This window comes from Topomyia yanbarensis, chromosome 2 (assembly GCF_030247195.1).
Source record: "Topomyia yanbarensis strain Yona2022 chromosome 2, ASM3024719v1, whole genome shotgun sequence".
Taxonomy (NCBI): Eukaryota; Metazoa; Arthropoda; class Insecta; order Diptera; family Culicidae; genus Topomyia; species Topomyia yanbarensis.
Window position 1 is genome coordinate 433,559,838 of NC_080671.1, and position 18,337 is coordinate 433,578,174.

The following is an 18,337-nucleotide window of genomic DNA, read 5'->3' on the forward strand; positions in this document are numbered from 1 at the left end:
AAATTTTAGAAAGAGGAGAATCATTTCCTCTCCTGAGCTTCCTCGTAAACGCCTGAAAGAGTCCCTTGATGGGTGCTGTTACAAAACCGAAGTGAGTGCGTCACTCCGATTATTTTCCCAAGTTTTACACAATGTATTTACATTATAGAAAACCTGGTTAACTTTCGACGTAGATCTTCCACAATTTTAACATTATTCGTCAGAGCCGCAAAAACACATAGTGGAGCCTTTTTGGGGACCTAAATGTGCCATTATTTAAATCGGATTAGCCTTTGTTCGGTACCATGTATTGAAGTTGTCGGTTGTCAAATCCGAATCAAAGGCGAAGACTTATTGATATTGTTTGCATACTCATCGCACCTCAACTGGTTCTAGGTGACTTCAACTTCCACGGTATATCATGGGCTTGTCTTCACGATGATAACCGATTTATCTTATTGTATGATATTCGCGACAATTTCAATATGATCATCTTGACTATGATGGAAATGATATGAATATCAACTCCACCAGCTCGGCCTAGCGCGTCATTGTACTCCACCTAGATTTATAATTGTAAAATACCTCGCTACATTTAGTGTGCCCATTGATTCAGAGAGTCACTCGTCCACTATATCGAATCAAAACAAGAAATTCCTCCGGTGGAATCGTACAACGATTTGACTGGCTTAATTCAGACGAAAAAAAATCGATTACCAGATACAAATGATAGATTACCAGATACAAATGTTAGTTTGAGTTCTTTCGCATTGCTTCATTCCGGGTAATGAGAAGCCGGACACTTCGGCATTACAAGGAGATATTTATTAAAGATTTCAGTATATCTTGTCAGAGGACGCTTGAAAATTTATCAAATTTCGTGGGGCAATGAAAGTTTTGGAATCCGAAAGGTTAAAGGGGATGAATGAAGGTCGTAAATTCCTTTGGGTGATATATCAGGTCATGTCCAATAATGTTAAGTAGAATGCGCATCTTCGGAGTATTGGGGTCGGGGAGAACGGTCTCTGCGCTTGTGGTGACGGTTATCGCAACATTAAATATGTTGTCTGGTCGTGCGCATAGTGTTCTAGCGTCAGTTATCCGATCCTGTATGCCTCGCATACACATATTTTTAAACCCCCGATAGATATCCGAATTTAGTTATCGCTTCTCTTTTGGTTGACATACTAACAGCTATCTAGAAATCTGATCCCAAGAGTTCCCGGCGGATCCAAGGAGGTAAGTCGGCGATCCGGTTCATGATGTCCAGACAGCTATTTGATGTTTAATATGAAATTATTGTTCATCGAGAATTTCAGACGCATGCATTTTGTGCGCGAGACACTACCTGGTTAGTTTCAGGTTGTGGTTTGTTTCAAACTTTCGAGTGGGTAATTCCCCCACAGGTAATTTTCGAGTGGGTAGTACTACCCATACTACCCACGTATTCCGCCGGCCCTGGTTGAAATTCCGAACCAAATCAAGAAATAAAAACCTGTTTTAATCCACCTAGAAGTGCAATTGTGCCTTTCTCATTTCTCCAAACTATGATTTAACAGCTGGTTCGTACAATATAACATTATGGAAATGTCTTTCATTCTTATTACACTTGGTAAGTATATATAAGAGCACCTTTTTGCATTCATCGCAGTATCGGTTTGAATCGGAGTTTTCTATGTGATCGCCGTAACTCCGGAGCCGGAAGTCGGATGGAGATGGAATTTAATATCAGTTTCCGGGGACGCAACACCTTTCATTTAAGACTAAGTTGATCAAATCGGTATAGTCATTTTCGGGAAACCAATACAACCGTTATTCAGATTTTGGATGCTTCCGGATCCGTCGATGGTGGCCAGTGTGGCCACTGGCCACACTACAAATTCAACAGTTGTGATTACATTTTGGAAAAAATTTCGCCTTTTTACATTCATCGCAGAATTCGTTAGAATCGGGATTTGCTGCGTGATCGTACGTATCACCCTGTAATTCAGGAACCAGAACTCGGATCCACACAAAATTCAACAGCAGCTAATGGACCTTTCATTTAAAATCAAGTTTGTCAAAATCGGTTTTGAAAATTCCGAGAAACCGATGTGGACAAATCAACAAATTTTGTTTTGTAACCATACTCTTCAACTCGTAATCCGGAACAAGATGTCGATTGAAAATGAAATTCAATAGCAACCTATGGGAATATTATACCTTTCATTTGAATCTTAATTTGTAAAAATCGGTTCAGCCATCTCCGAGAAACCGATGTGGATATTTTGATAACAAATCTGCACATACATACACACATACATACACACATACATACACACATACATACACACATATACACACATACATACACAGATATTTTGCGATCTCGGCGAACTGAGTCGAATGTTATATGAGACTCGGCCCTCCGGACCTCGGTTAGAAAGTCGGTTTGTAGAGCAATTGCATAACCTTTCTATATGAGAAAGGCAAAAGAATAATATTTAATTAGCTTAATCAGCATGAGCTCAATGTTATCTTCATGTGATTATATTTTGAAATGTTGGTGGAATGGGTTTGAAAGTGGAGGGAATGGGGGGTTAGTAGAGTGGGAGAGGAAGATGTGTCAGAAATCCTTCATCTTATTTCGGTATACGGGGTGGATGAAGGAAATGCGGGCGTGAGGGTGGTCCAAGGGGAGGGGAGTGATGAAGGAGGGAGGTGTAAGGGCAAGGCGGGGGGAGGGGTGGCAACGCAATACTCAACTGCATATTTTGCCTTCCATTTGAGACTTGGTTTGAGAAAATCGGTTCAGTCATCACCGAAGAACCGATGTGACTTTAAATGTGGAATATGCCCGGAATTCCGGACTTCCGGAATCGTCGATAGTGGACAATACCCAAGTAGCAATTTCAACTTGTTGAAAGTTTTAAATGTTGCATAACTGCTACACAACATTTTGCATTGTTGGATATATTTGAAAAGAATTTCCACGGGTTTTTAAACTGATTGTGCAACTATGTAACTATAGAGCTGGCCAATAGTGTTAAGTATGCAAACATCAATAACAGTTGTGAAACTAATCAGAAACTTTGCTAACTTGCACAAACAGTCTAACAAGTTGCAATGCCTCTATGTTTGCCATTCCACCCTAAAACAGAACGGTCCAACTACCCAGTGATCGACAAATGGCACAGCTATTGTTTTCATTATTTTGCTGCAATTAGGAACATGTTGCACAACATACAAAGTGCGCTTTTTCCATAACATAGTTGTTATCAAGAGAGTTACAAATACTATACAGTAACAAAGCGTGCTACTTGGGTATATTCAAAGAATGTTTGATTGGCAATCAGTGATCTAGATCTGCGATTAGAAGCAATTTGGTGACCATTTTAGCCTCTGAGGTATTACGATTGTACCGATTTATATGGGAAATTCCAGTGTATCCTTACTAACACCCCTGTAACTCCGGAAGCAAGAGTCAGAACCGAATGAAATTCAGCAGCAGTCAATGGCATTACTGTATCTTTCATTTGAAATCAAGTTTGTAAAAATCGGTGGAGAATTCGTTGGGGAATGGGTGTGATATTAGCTTAGGAACTTGGCGGGTTCCCCGGGGGCGTCATGAACCGTCATAGGTGGCCAATGTGGTCAAAGCTGCTTTGATTGATCATTAGTGATCCAGACCCGTAAACTAGAGTAATGTTACATCAATTTTAATATGTTTTACATCATTTGAACATCATGGTGGTACCAGTTTATATGGGAATTTGCTGTGTGACCGCACTCTTCAACCCGTAACTCCGGAACCGGAAGTCGGATCAACTAAAAATTCAATAGCAGCTTATGGGAGCGTTATACCTTTCAGATGAAACTAAGTTTGCGAAAATCGGTTCAGCCATCTCTGAGAAAATTGTGAGTTTAAATGACACACACACATACACATACACATACACACACATACATACACACACAGACATTTGCCGATCTCGACGAACTGAATCTAATGGTGTATGACACTCGGCCCTCCGGGCCTCGGTTAAAAAGTCGATTTTTACAGTGATTGCATAGCCTTTCTTTATATGAGAAATGCAAAAATATCATGTCCACGTGGAATATTAACGGCTCCTAAGGTTGATTGGTGTTGCGAAAAGCCTGTTTCAGTACTGTAGACAACATTGTGCACCAGGTAATAGATTTCTCCCGCTAGTATGCATGTTGCTTTGCATGCAATATGCATAATGGAACGTACCCTGTGTTACAAACTTTCTGACAGAGACAAAACAAGGCAAAATCCGAAAGTGCAATAGTGGGACAATGCTAAAACTCTTAAATGATTTCTGGAGGCGTGTCATGGGCCAGTAGACAAAATAAGGTAGCAAAGCCCAAGCTCATCGAAAGAAAATTACTCATGTAAGGTAGGGCGGTAGGGTAAACTATGCTTAATGTTAAACACTTTGCTCGTGGTACAATCTTATGTCTATTTGGCATACATACAGTTTTCCTTCTTCTCCCTAAATTATTCACACTACTGCATGGCATCGGTGGGGGCCCCGTGTTGCTGCTCTGCCTCCGTTGTCACTGAATTGGTGCATCTGCAGTGTCCTACAACTGATCGACTATGTTGCTCACACCTGCACTTTATCACAGTCCGGTCACACAGCTGCACTATGTAGCGTCGCGTCAGCGGCTCGGGTTGCCTGCCGTTTGTCACGATGCACTCTGCCGCACCGGGTATCGTAGTCCTCGCTGCACGACTTCTCGCATGCGCATGCAGACTTACCGTCCTTATTAATTCGACAGAGCGAATGACGGGGTTGAGGGAAGTGGTGTGGTTGTGACCCGCCCTTCTTCGTAATCGCTGCCTAATTCGCTATTGCTGGTCAGCCCCAACCGTCGTACGATCGCCGTCGCACTGGTGAAGATGAAAGTTCGAGCTGCAAATAAAAGCCCTCTGGAGAAGGGCTTTTTGTATTGTATGATGATTCACTCGATCCTCGCAGGCGCTTGAAATTTATTTGGTGATTCTGCTCCAGAGCTTCAAAGCTCTGGAGCAGAATCACCAAATAAATTGCGGCCTGCCTCGTTTTGGCGTTAATGGGTCGAGCGAATAGTGATACCCGACTCGCACGAGATCTTGATTCCGTATTACGGTGCTAATCTGTCCGGCACAGGTTCGAAAAGCTGCAATTAGTGCGTTTGCATAAGCCTGTTGTCCCGATCTCGCGATGATCAAGTTGCACGTGGTTGATCGTAGGAAGGTCGTTTCAACCTTCACTGGTCGATGGACGGTTTTAATACGGATCAATTTACGATCCAGCGATCCCAATTTCCTCTTTTGATGGCTGCTCTCAATCAGTTCCACTCAACACCACTTGTCTTTTAAAACTACCTCGATTGTTCCTGACGGCTTGATCTTCTAAGATCATTGTTGCGGTGCGAGAACGAGATCGATATAATTATCATCGTTTTGTGTGAAAGGAAGATCGTGCATGCTGTTTTAGAACAGGCTGCGTTCTTCTTATTGTGCACTATAAAAATTTTTGGCATTTCATCGGCAGAATCTCGAAGTGTAACACCTGTTGCAAGACTACGAGTAAGAACTTTTTCAAAATATGGGTCATTCCATGCGAAGTGATCAAGGCACGTGTAATCGACCTCCACGGATTTGAACAAAATTTAGAGGAATTGTTCATCTAGGGCCAATATATGAAAACCCAAATTTTTGTGACAATTGAACCACGGCTCGGGTCATGGGAGCACCCCCCGTTTTGGCAAATTGCCAAAACGCTTGATTTTCTTTTGATCATATCTCCGGTTCTATTTACTCTAGAATCAAACCACAAGATGGTTTTTGATGAAAATTGTCCAAGGAGTCTATAAAAAATATTATTTTTTGCCGACCGTGTTGCTAACTATACAATTTTTTCAGTTAAATATCAAAAGTTAATTTTTCTCTCAATACGCATATTTTAATTTTGAAAATTTTAATGCCATCGCGTTCCTCAGACATTTTTACATAAAAAACACTTATCATCCCAATATAATATGAGCGCATCCTGAGATACACCGTTTTGAAGAGAAAAAACCGCAATTTCCCATATAAAATCGCAAGCGCACAACACCAAAAAACCAACTTGAGTATTCTGAGTTCAAACATAATTTTTCGTGAAGTAGACGAGAAATGATGAAAAACTACGTATTTGGTTTGCTTCTAGCAGATCAGGGTCAATTTTTATGACAGTTTGAAGATTTTCTCAATTTTGGCCAATAAAAATGGATTTTTATATGAGAAAGTCGGAGTTTTTCCCTTCAAAACGGTATATCTTAGGATGCGCTCATATTATATTGGGACGATAAGTTTTTTTTATGTAAAAATGTCTGAGGAACGCGATGGCATTAAAATTTTCAAAATTAAAATATGCGTATTGAGAGCAAAATTAACTTTTAATATTTAACTGAAAAAATTGCATAGTTGGCAACACTGTCGGAAAAAATATTTTTTATAGACTCCTTGAACAATTTTCTTCAAAAGCCATCTTGTGGTTTGATTCTAGAGTAAATAGAACCGGAGATATGACCAAAAGAAAATCAAGGGTTTTGGCAATTTTCCAAAACGGGGGGTGCTCCCATGACCCGAGGGGTGGTTCAATTGACACAAAAATTTGGATTTTTATATATTGGCCCTAGATGAACAATTCCTCCAAATTTTGTTCAAATCCGTGAAGGTCGATTTCAAGTTTGCATCTTTTTTTGATCATTTCGCGTGGAATGACCCATATGCTTGAAGTGTTCATATCCTCTTTGAGCTAGAACTGGAATGATTCCATCTTTTCCCAGAAGCTTATACAGAGCAAAACTTTCAATCATTGATTAAAGCTTGATCGATTCTGTTGTCACAATTCTACGAGCAAATGCCGAAAATAAGAACTACCTGAAAAGAACTCGGGGGCAGTCGTCAGTGATAGTTCCGTACAGCCTGGAAAGTGTGTATGCAAAAGACAGTTGACAGTTAACAGTACATCTTTGTCAGAAGAGTATTCACCATTAGCAGTTCTAATCGAACTGACATGAAAGAGACAGTTGTGCAGAGGTTTTTACAACCACTTCGCTCAGAGGATCGAAAAGCATTTCTGTAAGCTTTGCGAACCAACTTAAATGACTCCGATCCGTCTCTGCGTCTGCGATTCCAAGCTCTTCTACATAACATATTGAGTCTAGTATGTACAGCATTCCAGCAATGGGATTCTCTAGAAGCTCGCTTAACTCAAGGCGGACAAGCCTCTTGGAATGCTGCTACTATGAGTGAGTTTGGTTTATCTAAGACCTCATCCAAGTCACTTACAGTTTCAATCGATAGAAAATACCTATGAAAACTCTTCGCAAAGCCCTCACCGTAGAGTTCCCAGTTCGTAGGTTTAAGATTACGATATGTGATGACATCTAACGATATGTTTTAACGATCAAAGATGTACTTGTGCTCAGATAACGACGGTTCGAGCTCGTTGCGTATGAGTCAATTCGCCAATCCATGTGTAATACCGTCTGAGTAGAGAGTTACATCTAACACCTCTTCTCTAGAAGATCATGCAAATATTGGGCGAATGTAGGAACATTAAGTATATGCAGATTTATACTACTCGAATTCGAAAAAATATGGGAGTTTTCCTCTGAAATACCAGAAAAAATATCCTCCCCCTGAGTATATATTTTAAATGGAATTAAACATGACACGACCTATGGAATACCCACTAAAAGCAACCAGTGATTCAATAGACATAAACCGTTCCCAACTGTTACGGCAATCGACAAACATTGAGCAACCGTTCCTACTAGAAAAGCCTACAGTTTCAGTGGAATGCCCCGTTTGAACAAACGAAAGTTATTCCTTGCTGCCCGATACAAACGCGACACAAGATAACAGAATAATTTAAAAAAAAAAACACCATTATCTTTCCATGGCAAAAACAACGTTATTTGCCAACAAGCCAACCTGAACCCCGGAGTCGGCGTTGGTGGTTGTAAAGTTTGTTTTCTGATAACACTAAGCGTACACATTCACACCGTGGAAAGATTTACTTTTACTGCAATCAAGCCACGACACAGGTGCAATTTAAACTCCATTATCATTCCCTTTCGTGTCGGCTTTATGCTACATATATCTATTCTATACATTGGAATGATACTTACGCCGTGCAATGTTCCATCCGAACGCTCAGTTTGGCCAACGACACCAGAATGTACTGCTTGGTGGTGATGGATAGATGAGGCGCCCATAGTAGCTGCCGATAGTGGTCAATGAGTTCATTTTCTGCAATTAAAAAAATTGTAATTGTCGATTGTACAGACATAACAAATCGGCTACCATCGAAATCGCCAGTCTCTCCGTACTCGCCCAATGTCCAAACTGCTACTTGAACCAACGGTTGTCGATTCTCCAACTGATTCATGTTGCTAATTGACTCCAACATCTTGCCACTGATAAAGCACTGTTCTTCCTTGGGGCTGTTTGATATGAGCTGGATCGTAGACGCGATTACGTCATCTCTGATATTATTTCCCGCCTGTAACGAACATCTCACTTTGTACCAAAATAAAATCCCAGTCATCTGACTAAACAACTTACAACTGTCAGTATTTTCAACAGCACGTCCAGATGCCAATGGATCGAGGGTGAATACTGTTCGGCCGCGCTGACGATCTTACTACTGCAGACGCTCTTCATTTCCGGATCGGCCGTTTCGAGGTACTTGAGCAGTTCCCGCACAATCATTTCGATATTCTGCGAATTGATCAGCGTGAAAGACAGTCCCATGGCACATTTCTGGATCGAACTGTCCGAATCGGTAAGGCACTCGAGGATGGTGATACGATGCCGCTGAACGGCAGTCATGTCCCGCTGGACCGTCTTAACCAGCGTCAACAGTCCTACGTAGCGGATGTTTTTATCACTGTTGAGCAGGAAACGGCCGAGAATGTTGACCGCTAGGACGCGAAGACTATTCTCGGATCTAACATTGCGGTTAACGGTATAGTTTAAAATACAAGAATTACCATTCATTATAATAGCTTACTTACTCCACATTCATGATGGTCAGCACCGTCTCGTACAGAATCGCATTGCCGGCATTTTTGTTCGTCTCGGTATTGGTGGCCACCTGAGCAAGCACATCGTTCATCGTTTCCGATTGATCCGAATCGCCATGACCCAGAATTCGCAACAGACGTAATAGTTTGACCTGCAGGAAAGGATCACTGACTCCGTTAACGACGTGTTCCGGCGAATATCCGCTAACGGTTAGGGTTTTCAGCATCCGCACCAACGTCGGAATCGAAGATCTGAAGAAGCTCGTTGCGAACGGACTTTGCTCGCACATCTCCGTTATTAGGGTGACCGTCGATACGAGGATCCCGTGGTTTTTGTCGTGTAGAAATTGCGCACATCTGGGCAGGTACTCTTCCATTAGTTCAGGCACTCGACGAATCATTCGGAAGGCACAGAGGATTGCTTTCTTGCGTAGAAAGGTGTTCGAGGATGCGATTAGACGTTCGATTTCGTGCGTCAGATCACGGGCCATCTCCGGGGAGGCTATGGCTGCCAGGGTGCACAGGGCTGTACCCACAATGAACTGCGTGGAACTGTTCAGGTCACTGTAATAATAATAATAATTAGTCGTTACGAGAGAAATCAAAGGCAAATTTTTTTAGGGTACTTCTTCAAACAATTAGTCAGTAGAACGTGAATGTCCTGTCGTTCGTCCAGCAGTAACATCGCCGATAGGTATCCTATCCGTTTGTCTGAGTACTTTGGACTAGCCGCTAACTTCAGCGCTTCCATCTGTCCGAAGTGAGCTGGATAGCCGAGCATGTGAATGTAGAGCAACTTGGCCATGTTGCGACATCTAAACCGATAATTTGTGTTAACAAACTGACTGTTCTTTTTTATTATAAACAGATATTCGAGACTTACTTCCATATGCAATCCGTCTCCCGGAAGGTACTGCGGATGTAGGCACATTCTGTGTTGACCACGGTGCGCTCCTCGGCTGCCGTGCGGGCCGCTCGTATCTGTCGGATCAGCTCGCGGAGGCGCGTCGGTGAAGGCTTTCTTACTGGTGGGGATAAAATCGAATGACTACTGGACGGAAAGGTTCGATCGTTTTCAGCTACTTACGAATATTAGTTTCTATAGTTTCATTGATCACTTGTTTGATGTTGTTGATTGTCAGGCCAGGGCTATATCTGAAATAGAAGACAATAAGAAATATGTTATTGAATATTAAATTGTGTGAAGATGTAAGAGATTTACGAAGATGATGAATATGTTATACGTTTCGACAAGCTTCTTTATTAGCAAAAGTAGTGAGTAGACAGCAGATGTCGGTCAGCGGGCTAGCAACAGCAGTTAACGAGGAAAAACACAAAGTTGGAGAAAATCGTTGATATCGTTGTCTAGAGAAATGTTACCGCCGATGGTTATTCCGTTAGAGTGGCAGCGAAATGGATCGCGAAAATGGGCATCGGTATAGGGAGAAATACTGCCGCCAAGAAGTTCTCAGCACCAGCTAGCAGATAAATAGGAACGACTAGCACCAAGAAGGATAAGAAACCCGGCGAAGGTGGTTGTAAACAGATGTAAATCCTTATGGTCTACACCCCCGGATCGGTTCATGTCTCAACTGGCTACGATATTTGCCGCAAACCTGAGCAGGTGAGATATATCGCGAAGGTTTGACAGCAAGTAAGGAAAAGTAGCTATGGATAAAAACATGACGATTAACACAAAACAAAATAAGCATGAACACAATCCTTACTAAAGCAGTACTTAACGGTTGCCCCGGATGGATGAGGATTACGGGATACAAGAGGTTTAAGTTTAGTCGGTTGGCTTTACAACTACTACAAACCAATCCGAATCCACCACGAGCCAGCAGGCAACGCACAGCGCACAGTGGCGGATTTCCCTAAAAACCTGGCCATAAGTCGAAAATGGTTTTGATTGACCTGCAAAGGTACATACCACGGTTTTTTGGGGCGCAGATTACGATTTTGATGTCAGATATTTTAAATTCAAAATGGCGGATGCAAAATGGCCGACATTTTAATCTAAATATAAGTAAATTTTTACGAATGAAGATTTAATGGTTCCAGTGTATGGCAATAATGATTATAATGTATCGAATTTTAATTGGTGTGCAGTTAAATGATAGAATTTGTTGATTTGCACGCATTAAGACGTTTGGGTGTCTTGATGATGCAAGTATTATGAGAATCGATGTTATTAGTCATTCCAAACTATGAATTTTGAAATATTATGCAACATAGTTACAAAACTTTTAAACTCTCTGTGCGATTATTATTCACTCTGTACAATTATTATTCAATTGCTGTCCGATGCACATATTTTTCAAAAAATGAATAATAATATTTGTTTCTAAGTTATAGAAAATAAGCCGATTCTGCGAAGAAATGCATGGAGTGAAAATTGACAACAAGTTTGCATGCAGATTACAGTAACAAAAACGTGTTTAATCCACCTAACAGTGTGATGAGACATTTCTTATAACTCTTATCACTCTTCGGATATTATATCGTTTGAGAGCATTTAGAACATGATGCTTCGCGATGTTTTTGATAACACTTACTACATGGGATAGTGGCAGGACTAAGAGAATCGCTCAAATCAGCATAGGACAACATCAGTGCTCTCAAACTCTCAAATCTCAAACCAAATCAATGGGAAAGCGAAAAAATGGCCCATAAAATAGACATACCAACGAATTATTGTTAATGCTCTATTAATAAAATATCTATATTGTGGTGGGAAAACTGAATTTTCCTAAAGGGGTTATATATTGTACTGAAACAAAAAACGAATTTTTTTTTGAATCGATTTGAAGTTTATATTTTACTCAAATTTCCAACGCGACTGAGAACTAAGAAATCAACGCTTTTTCTTGAAAAGGGCGATACTAGCAGTGATACCATTCAAAGAAAATCAACAGTGAATATTTCCAGACTTGGTTTTATTTCCTATTTAAGAACTATTGTGTTTTTTGACATCCTAGATTGCATGATTCAGTGATCGAAACCCAAAACTTCATAAAGTATTTGAAATTATTAAATTAAAATTTGTTTTTGCTATTGAAATTGACAAAATGATAGTATCGCCCCTTTGGCGATTGTTTACTTTTTCGGTCCCATCTATCAGCATTGAAGTATCGCCCTTACGTTTTTTTACAATAACTACCGTTTTACACCACCGATTTCGTCCGGTTTTTTTTCAATAGAGATCATTGTTACTATTTACAGCTGGTATCAGTTTGATAATCCTAAAAAAATACGAAAATAACAGTTTCGCCTCTAAACTGCTAGCAAAAAAAGTATCGCCCTGTTTGTTTGCATGGAGCGTGGAGGGCGAAACTTTAAATAAACAAACTAAAATACAGTTTCGCCCGTTGTATTTTTTTCTGTAGTTTAAGAAAGCAATATCGTAGAATCAAAATTTTTAGGTTAATTTGTTGCGTTTCAAAGCCCTCATTCGCATGTAAGAAAAAAGCCCTATGTTTACATTTGTAAGTATCGCCCTTTTCACAAAAAAGCGTTGAAATGAAATCGCAGCTCCTGATATCACGCTATCTCTGAAGTACATGCGTGCATAGTTTCAAATTTTACTTCGACATCGACTTTTTCTAAAGGTGACTTCCCAGTAGTATTCTTGATTTGAATTATTATCGCTAATCCTAATGCCAAAGAACAAATAAAAACCTCACGAAAACGAACCGTTTGGGAAAATCATCATCATTACTGGAATTTTCATTTTCACGAAACTTTTCGATAACTTTCCGTCACTTGCGTTAATGCACTGGGTGCACAGTAGGGTGACAGGAAAAAAATGACCCCTATCGGCCCACCTCTGCGTCGATTCCTAGTCCCACCAGGAGCACTTGCACCAAATTTGAAGCAAATCGGACAAGTCTAACTACCGGACCAACGGGCCTGAAGTTTGTATGGGAATTTTCAACAATTTACATGGAGAAAACCCACCAGCACGCATTTTCGCCGCTAGGTGGCACTGTATGCATCGTATTATCACTGTAAGTGAAAATAAGAAGGATAATTGAATTGTCTACAACTTAGTCGAAGACTGCAAGTAAATCCGACTTTGTTAAAAGAAGTTATTAAACTTTTAACGAAGTGATGTCTGAGTCAGTTTTGCATGGGGCCTAACAGTGCATGGTTGTGTATCAGTACTCGATTCACACGAACTAAACATTTTTGTGAAATAATCGTTAGGTTTAGCTCAATGGTATGTTCAGAAGAATTATAGTAAATAATACGAGTCATGCATTGATTAGAAAATTTTAGTTCCACCTGTTACCGCATAGAGGGCGTCAACACTAACTTTTCAACGGAGAGAGATAGAAATTTGGTGTCTTCTACAAAGTTATAGAACAGGCATTCAGTATTTCTTCTGAACATCTTGATACTCTATCTCTCTTCTATGAAAAGTTAGCAGTGGCGCCCTCTATGCGGTCACAGGTGGAACTAAAATTTTCTAACCAAAACATAACTCGTATTATGTCGTATAATTCTTGTAAACATACTATTCGGCTAAATCTAATCATTATTTCACAAAAATATATAGTTCGCGGGACTCGAGTACTGATACACAACCATGCACTGCTAGGCCCCATGCAAAACTGACTCAGACATAACTTCGCTAAAAGTTTAAGAACTTCTTTTAACATAGCCGGATTTACTAGCAGTCTTCGACAAAGTTGTAGATAATTAAAATATCTTTCTTATTTCCACTTACAGTGATAATACGATGTATACAGTGCCACCTAGCGGCGAAAATACGAGCTAGTGAGTTTTCTCCATGTAAATTGTTGAAAAATCCAATATAAACTTCAGGCACGTTGGTCCGGCAGTTAGATTTGCTTCAAATTTGGTACAAGTACTTCTGGTGGGACTAGGAATCGACTCAGGGGTGGGCCGATTGAGTTTTCAAAAATTCATCATTTTTCTGGGCAGTCTAGTGCACAGTGCTCTAAAAATCTAGCGAAATCGTCTTAGGGCACCAGCGGGTCTGTAAAGAATACTAAAAATTAATTTCTATTCCATAATTTTCAGTTCAGCAATTCGAGAGATCGTGCTCACCGCAAGCCATGAAAAATAGACTACGTTGTGAAGCGATGGTCACTATTTATTAAAAATCACGGTTAAATAAAAAATAAAACTATTAAAAAATTTCAAATAGTTTATAATTTTCACAAACTAATTAGGAAAAATTGTTTAATAAGCTCTCGTAATATTGTGTAGGAAAAAAGCTGAAAATTTGAAAATAAATCTGAGGATTATGATTGATTACTGAACTCTGGATTTTTCTATTGGAATTTTTTTCAGGCAGGAATTTGATATTGATGCTATTAGACAACTGTGAAATCAAGACCAATAGATCAGTTACATATCAAGACCCTATTCCGACAATTTATCAAAAGTCCTCATGATGTTTACAACAACAGGTTATCAATCTACGGATCAGATAATGTTATTGTAATATTGAATTAAATCAGTTTGCATCAATAAATTTTCAACTCCAATCCATTTTTTTTTTGGTGTGGTGGGGGGGGGGGCTGTATGGTGTTAAACCCCAAAACCTTCTCTTGGCTACGCCGTTGCTTGGAGTTATTTATTTCGCTTTTCATTTTCCGAAAGGTTTCAGTTCGATCCGATGGTCATAAGTTAGAAAAATTGCAGTCAGAAGGTTCGCACAAATGAACATTTTTGCACTGATAAGTTATCAAGCTCCTTCCAGACAACTTGGAAGTGTTCGGTGATTATTTCTAGCGGTTGTAGATAGAAAAATGAAATACAAAATTCGATTTATCGAAATAATGTTTGGCTTATTTCAATGAATTATTACTATATTGAACAATAAATAGGCGACAAAGAGTAATCCACAAACAACAAGCCATAACTTTTAAAGTATTCAAAATAGATATTTGAAGTCTTCAGTAAAGTTATTCGCAAAAGTAAGAGCTACAAATTTGCTGAAGGCATCATTTCGTTATAATCACTTCCAAGAAAATTTGTGAAAATATCTCACTCATAGGGGGATTAATCAGCAAAAGCACAATACCAAAAGAAAGAGCATATTTCCTCCATTAAATTCTCCGAAGATACTATTAACCTAAAACAAGCCGTTTTGGCGTTAATAATAGATTACATGTTTTTGGTCATATTTCTGGCAATGGGAAATGATAAAAATCTTTCGTCCGCATTTAATGTTAAATATCTCTTTTGATAATGGTCCGATTTCAACAATCTATAGCTTGTTCGAAAGGTAATCGTTTAAGCTGTCTAAAAACATATAAATTGTTAATCTATGTTGTCAATTCCGGCAGATAATTTAAAAAAACTGCAAAAAACGCCATCTTTACGCATTCAAACATTCATATCTGAAAAACTAAACATCAGAATCAAAAACAAATTAATAGCGTTCATACTGTTTTTTAGTTCTTTCATTTAAAATTGGTTTGAATAAGATCGGTTTAGCCATTGCTGAGAAACACGAATGAGAATTTGTCCGTTACATACACACACACAGACACACACACACACACACACACACACACACACACACACAGACATTGTCCCAAATCGTCGAGCTGAGTCGATTGGTATATAAGACTCGGCCCTCAGGGCCTCGGAAAAAATCTTGAAAGTTTGAGCGAATTCTATACATTTCTTTTATAAGAAATGTAAAAAATAAAAACATGTGACAAAAATACGAAAACAAGTAAAATTCACTAAAGTTCATAGTATTATTTAAATTGTTAGACCGAGGATTTGTCCAAAGTGCATTATTACGATGAAGCGTCCATTTAAATTCATGCGTTATGCTTGGTCAGAACATGCTTGTAGTGCTTCCTGATATAGTTTTGAGCAACCACTTTTTGTTGTCATGCTTGCTCACATGCTACGACTGACAACCTTCTCACAAACAAATTAGCCGAGCTGGAGTATACGCCAAAGTGAGCTTTTTGGCCAAATCACTGCCGGAGATCCCAGTATTCTTTTGCACTATTCTGCTGATTTAGGCTCATAGTATCCATTCATATATTACACCTTTAGATTTGTTTTGCTTTGCATGATCAAACGTCATAGTTTCCTGGTAACGTTTAAGCATGGTATTCAAAATTCGATTTTTGAAATTTGGATCCTTTGGCGACCACTTCTGTTGACCTCGTTGGTTTGCAATATGAACGACCAGAATTATTTACGTCTTTTGCATTCCACTTTTGATAACTTTTGAACATGTTTATGAATCTCGATGAAATTTTCACCACTAAATACACAATTCTTCCTGATCAAAATGCAATATTGTGCGACTCGCTATGATAACCGGAGGTGCAGCAGTAATTAAAAGTACGAGTCAAAACTTTAAACTGAAAATCTTATAATCCCTGCCCGTCTCCACTTAATCAAAGATTACTCAAAAACGGGCGAATTCGGGCAAGAATTCTATGATGTTCCAAATGGAGAATCGTTCAAGGAACATAAATTGCCTTGAAACATAGTGGACATACGTGGACAAAAAAAATTCAATAATTTAACAAAAATGTGTGTTGAAACCGTCTGCTACAAAAACGTGAAAGTTATTGACATTTTCTATAAACAAACATAATAGTATCTTTTGACATTGATACATATAAATAAAGCACATACAGTTAGCATAACTTTCCATTATTCCCCATTCGAAACTGGCACTTTTATCAAAATCCAGCTGCACTTGAATAATACTGATATTTCGAGAGCTCGATAAAAAATATGAGAACGCGATGGTTTTAACTGGATGTGCCAACACCTCAAATATGAAAATTTTGGAGCGTTTCACTTAGAATAGCATGCGGCAGCACCATCTGAAGGACAATATATGTACTAGAACTTAAAGTACTACCATGCAATTTTCGACTTTTAGCCAGGTTTTTAGGCAAATCCTCCACTGTGCAGTGGTCGAAAATGCCAAAAACATCACTAGAGGCCAAACCATTGAATATATTCATAGGGTATCTTTGGAGGAATTGTTCGTAAGAATATTCCCCACAATCTGATAAAAATTAAATTGAGGCATGGCTTACTATGATTGAACTAGAAAAAATAACTTTTTATACTGACGAGGTAGAAAGTTGGTGTCTTAAATTTAGCTTTATAATATAGCTTTTTTCGCTGTGACTTTTCGTGCAAACGATGTTCCAGACAAATGTTGAGGCATTAAAACCACATAATATTGTTGAAAACTGCATGTAAAAATATTGTTGAACACTGCATATAAATTTTTACCTGAAATCGGCGGCGCGGCGCACACCTCTTGTAAAAATACTCATTCGTTTTAGAGTTATCGAAGAATTTTAAATTTTTTTACACTAAGTTCAACTGCGTACAAGAGTGAAAGGTGCTAACCAAAATGGACCAGAAGGCACTATTTTCAATGTTCGGACTACGCATAATAAAGGTAAGAAGGTTTTAAGCTCATTTTGTAATGTTTTTTACTTAGGTATTTTTACTTACAGTCTTCAACAATATTATGTAGTTTTAATGCCTCCACATTTGTCTGGAGCATGGTTTGCACGAAAAGTCACATTTCAGGGGCGGATCCAGAAAAAAAATTCGGAGGGGGTCTGAAATTTCGATTTTGAAATGTTCAGTGTACAATACGTAATATCTAATAACCTCAAGTAAGTCTTAGTGGTTAAATCTGATTTAGAATGATTTTGAGCTTAGAACGAATTTAAAATAGAAATTATTTTAAAAGTTCTTAACAAGTTAAAAAATTTCGGAGGGGGTCCGGACCCCCAGGACCCTCCCCCTGGATCCGCCACTGTCTCATTGGAAAAAGTTATATTTAAAAAACTAAATTTGAAGGTGTTGCCATAGAAAACGCTTAACAAATCGATGACATTAAATCCTACAAGTTCAACTAGTTCAACAAAATTCTTTATTACGAGCATTTCTAAAACTTTGTCGAAGACACCAACCTTCTACCTCGTCAGCATAAAAAGTTAATTTTTTTAATTTGATCGTAGTAAGCCATGCCTAATTTTAATTTTTATCAGGTTGTGGGGAATATTCTTACGAACAATTCGTCCACAGACACCCTGTGAATATATTCGATGGTTTGGCCTCTAGTGAATTAAGTTCACGTTTTTGGAGTTTCCGACCACTATGCAGCGGTGTCTTTTGATGACTCCTTCTCGATAACAAACATTTACCCAATTTGTTGAGCAGAGTCGTTTGGTTCACAAGACTAGGTCTAGGCCTCTGAAAAAAAAAATCTTCAAAGTTTGAGGGTTTCTGTATGTGTCTTTTA

General features: G+C 39.0%; 1 protein-coding gene across 14 annotated transcripts in view; it reads right to left on the minus strand.

Moving 5' to 3' along the window:
• The window catches only part of LOC131685505 (AP-1 complex subunit gamma-1-like), a 185,667-nt gene that overhangs the window by 7,312 nt on the left and 160,018 nt on the right, over window positions 1-18,337 (minus strand). For 13 of the 14 annotated variants that reach the window (XM_058969288.1, XM_058969284.1, XM_058969287.1 and 10 more), the window contains exons 3-8: window positions 10,136-10,203; window positions 9,932-10,073; window positions 9,675-9,863; window positions 9,040-9,612; window positions 8,588-8,972; window positions 8,152-8,525 (exon numbers count right to left, since the gene is read on the minus strand). In XM_058969288.1, the coding sequence (XP_058825271.1) occupies window positions 8,152-8,525; window positions 8,588-8,972; window positions 9,040-9,612; window positions 9,675-9,863; window positions 9,932-10,073; window positions 10,136-10,203 (1,731 nt within the window). The remainder of the gene's footprint in view (window positions 1-8,151; window positions 8,526-8,587; window positions 8,973-9,039; window positions 9,613-9,674; window positions 9,864-9,931; window positions 10,074-10,135; window positions 10,204-18,337) is intronic. The other variant, XM_058969289.1, reaches the window with a different exon arrangement.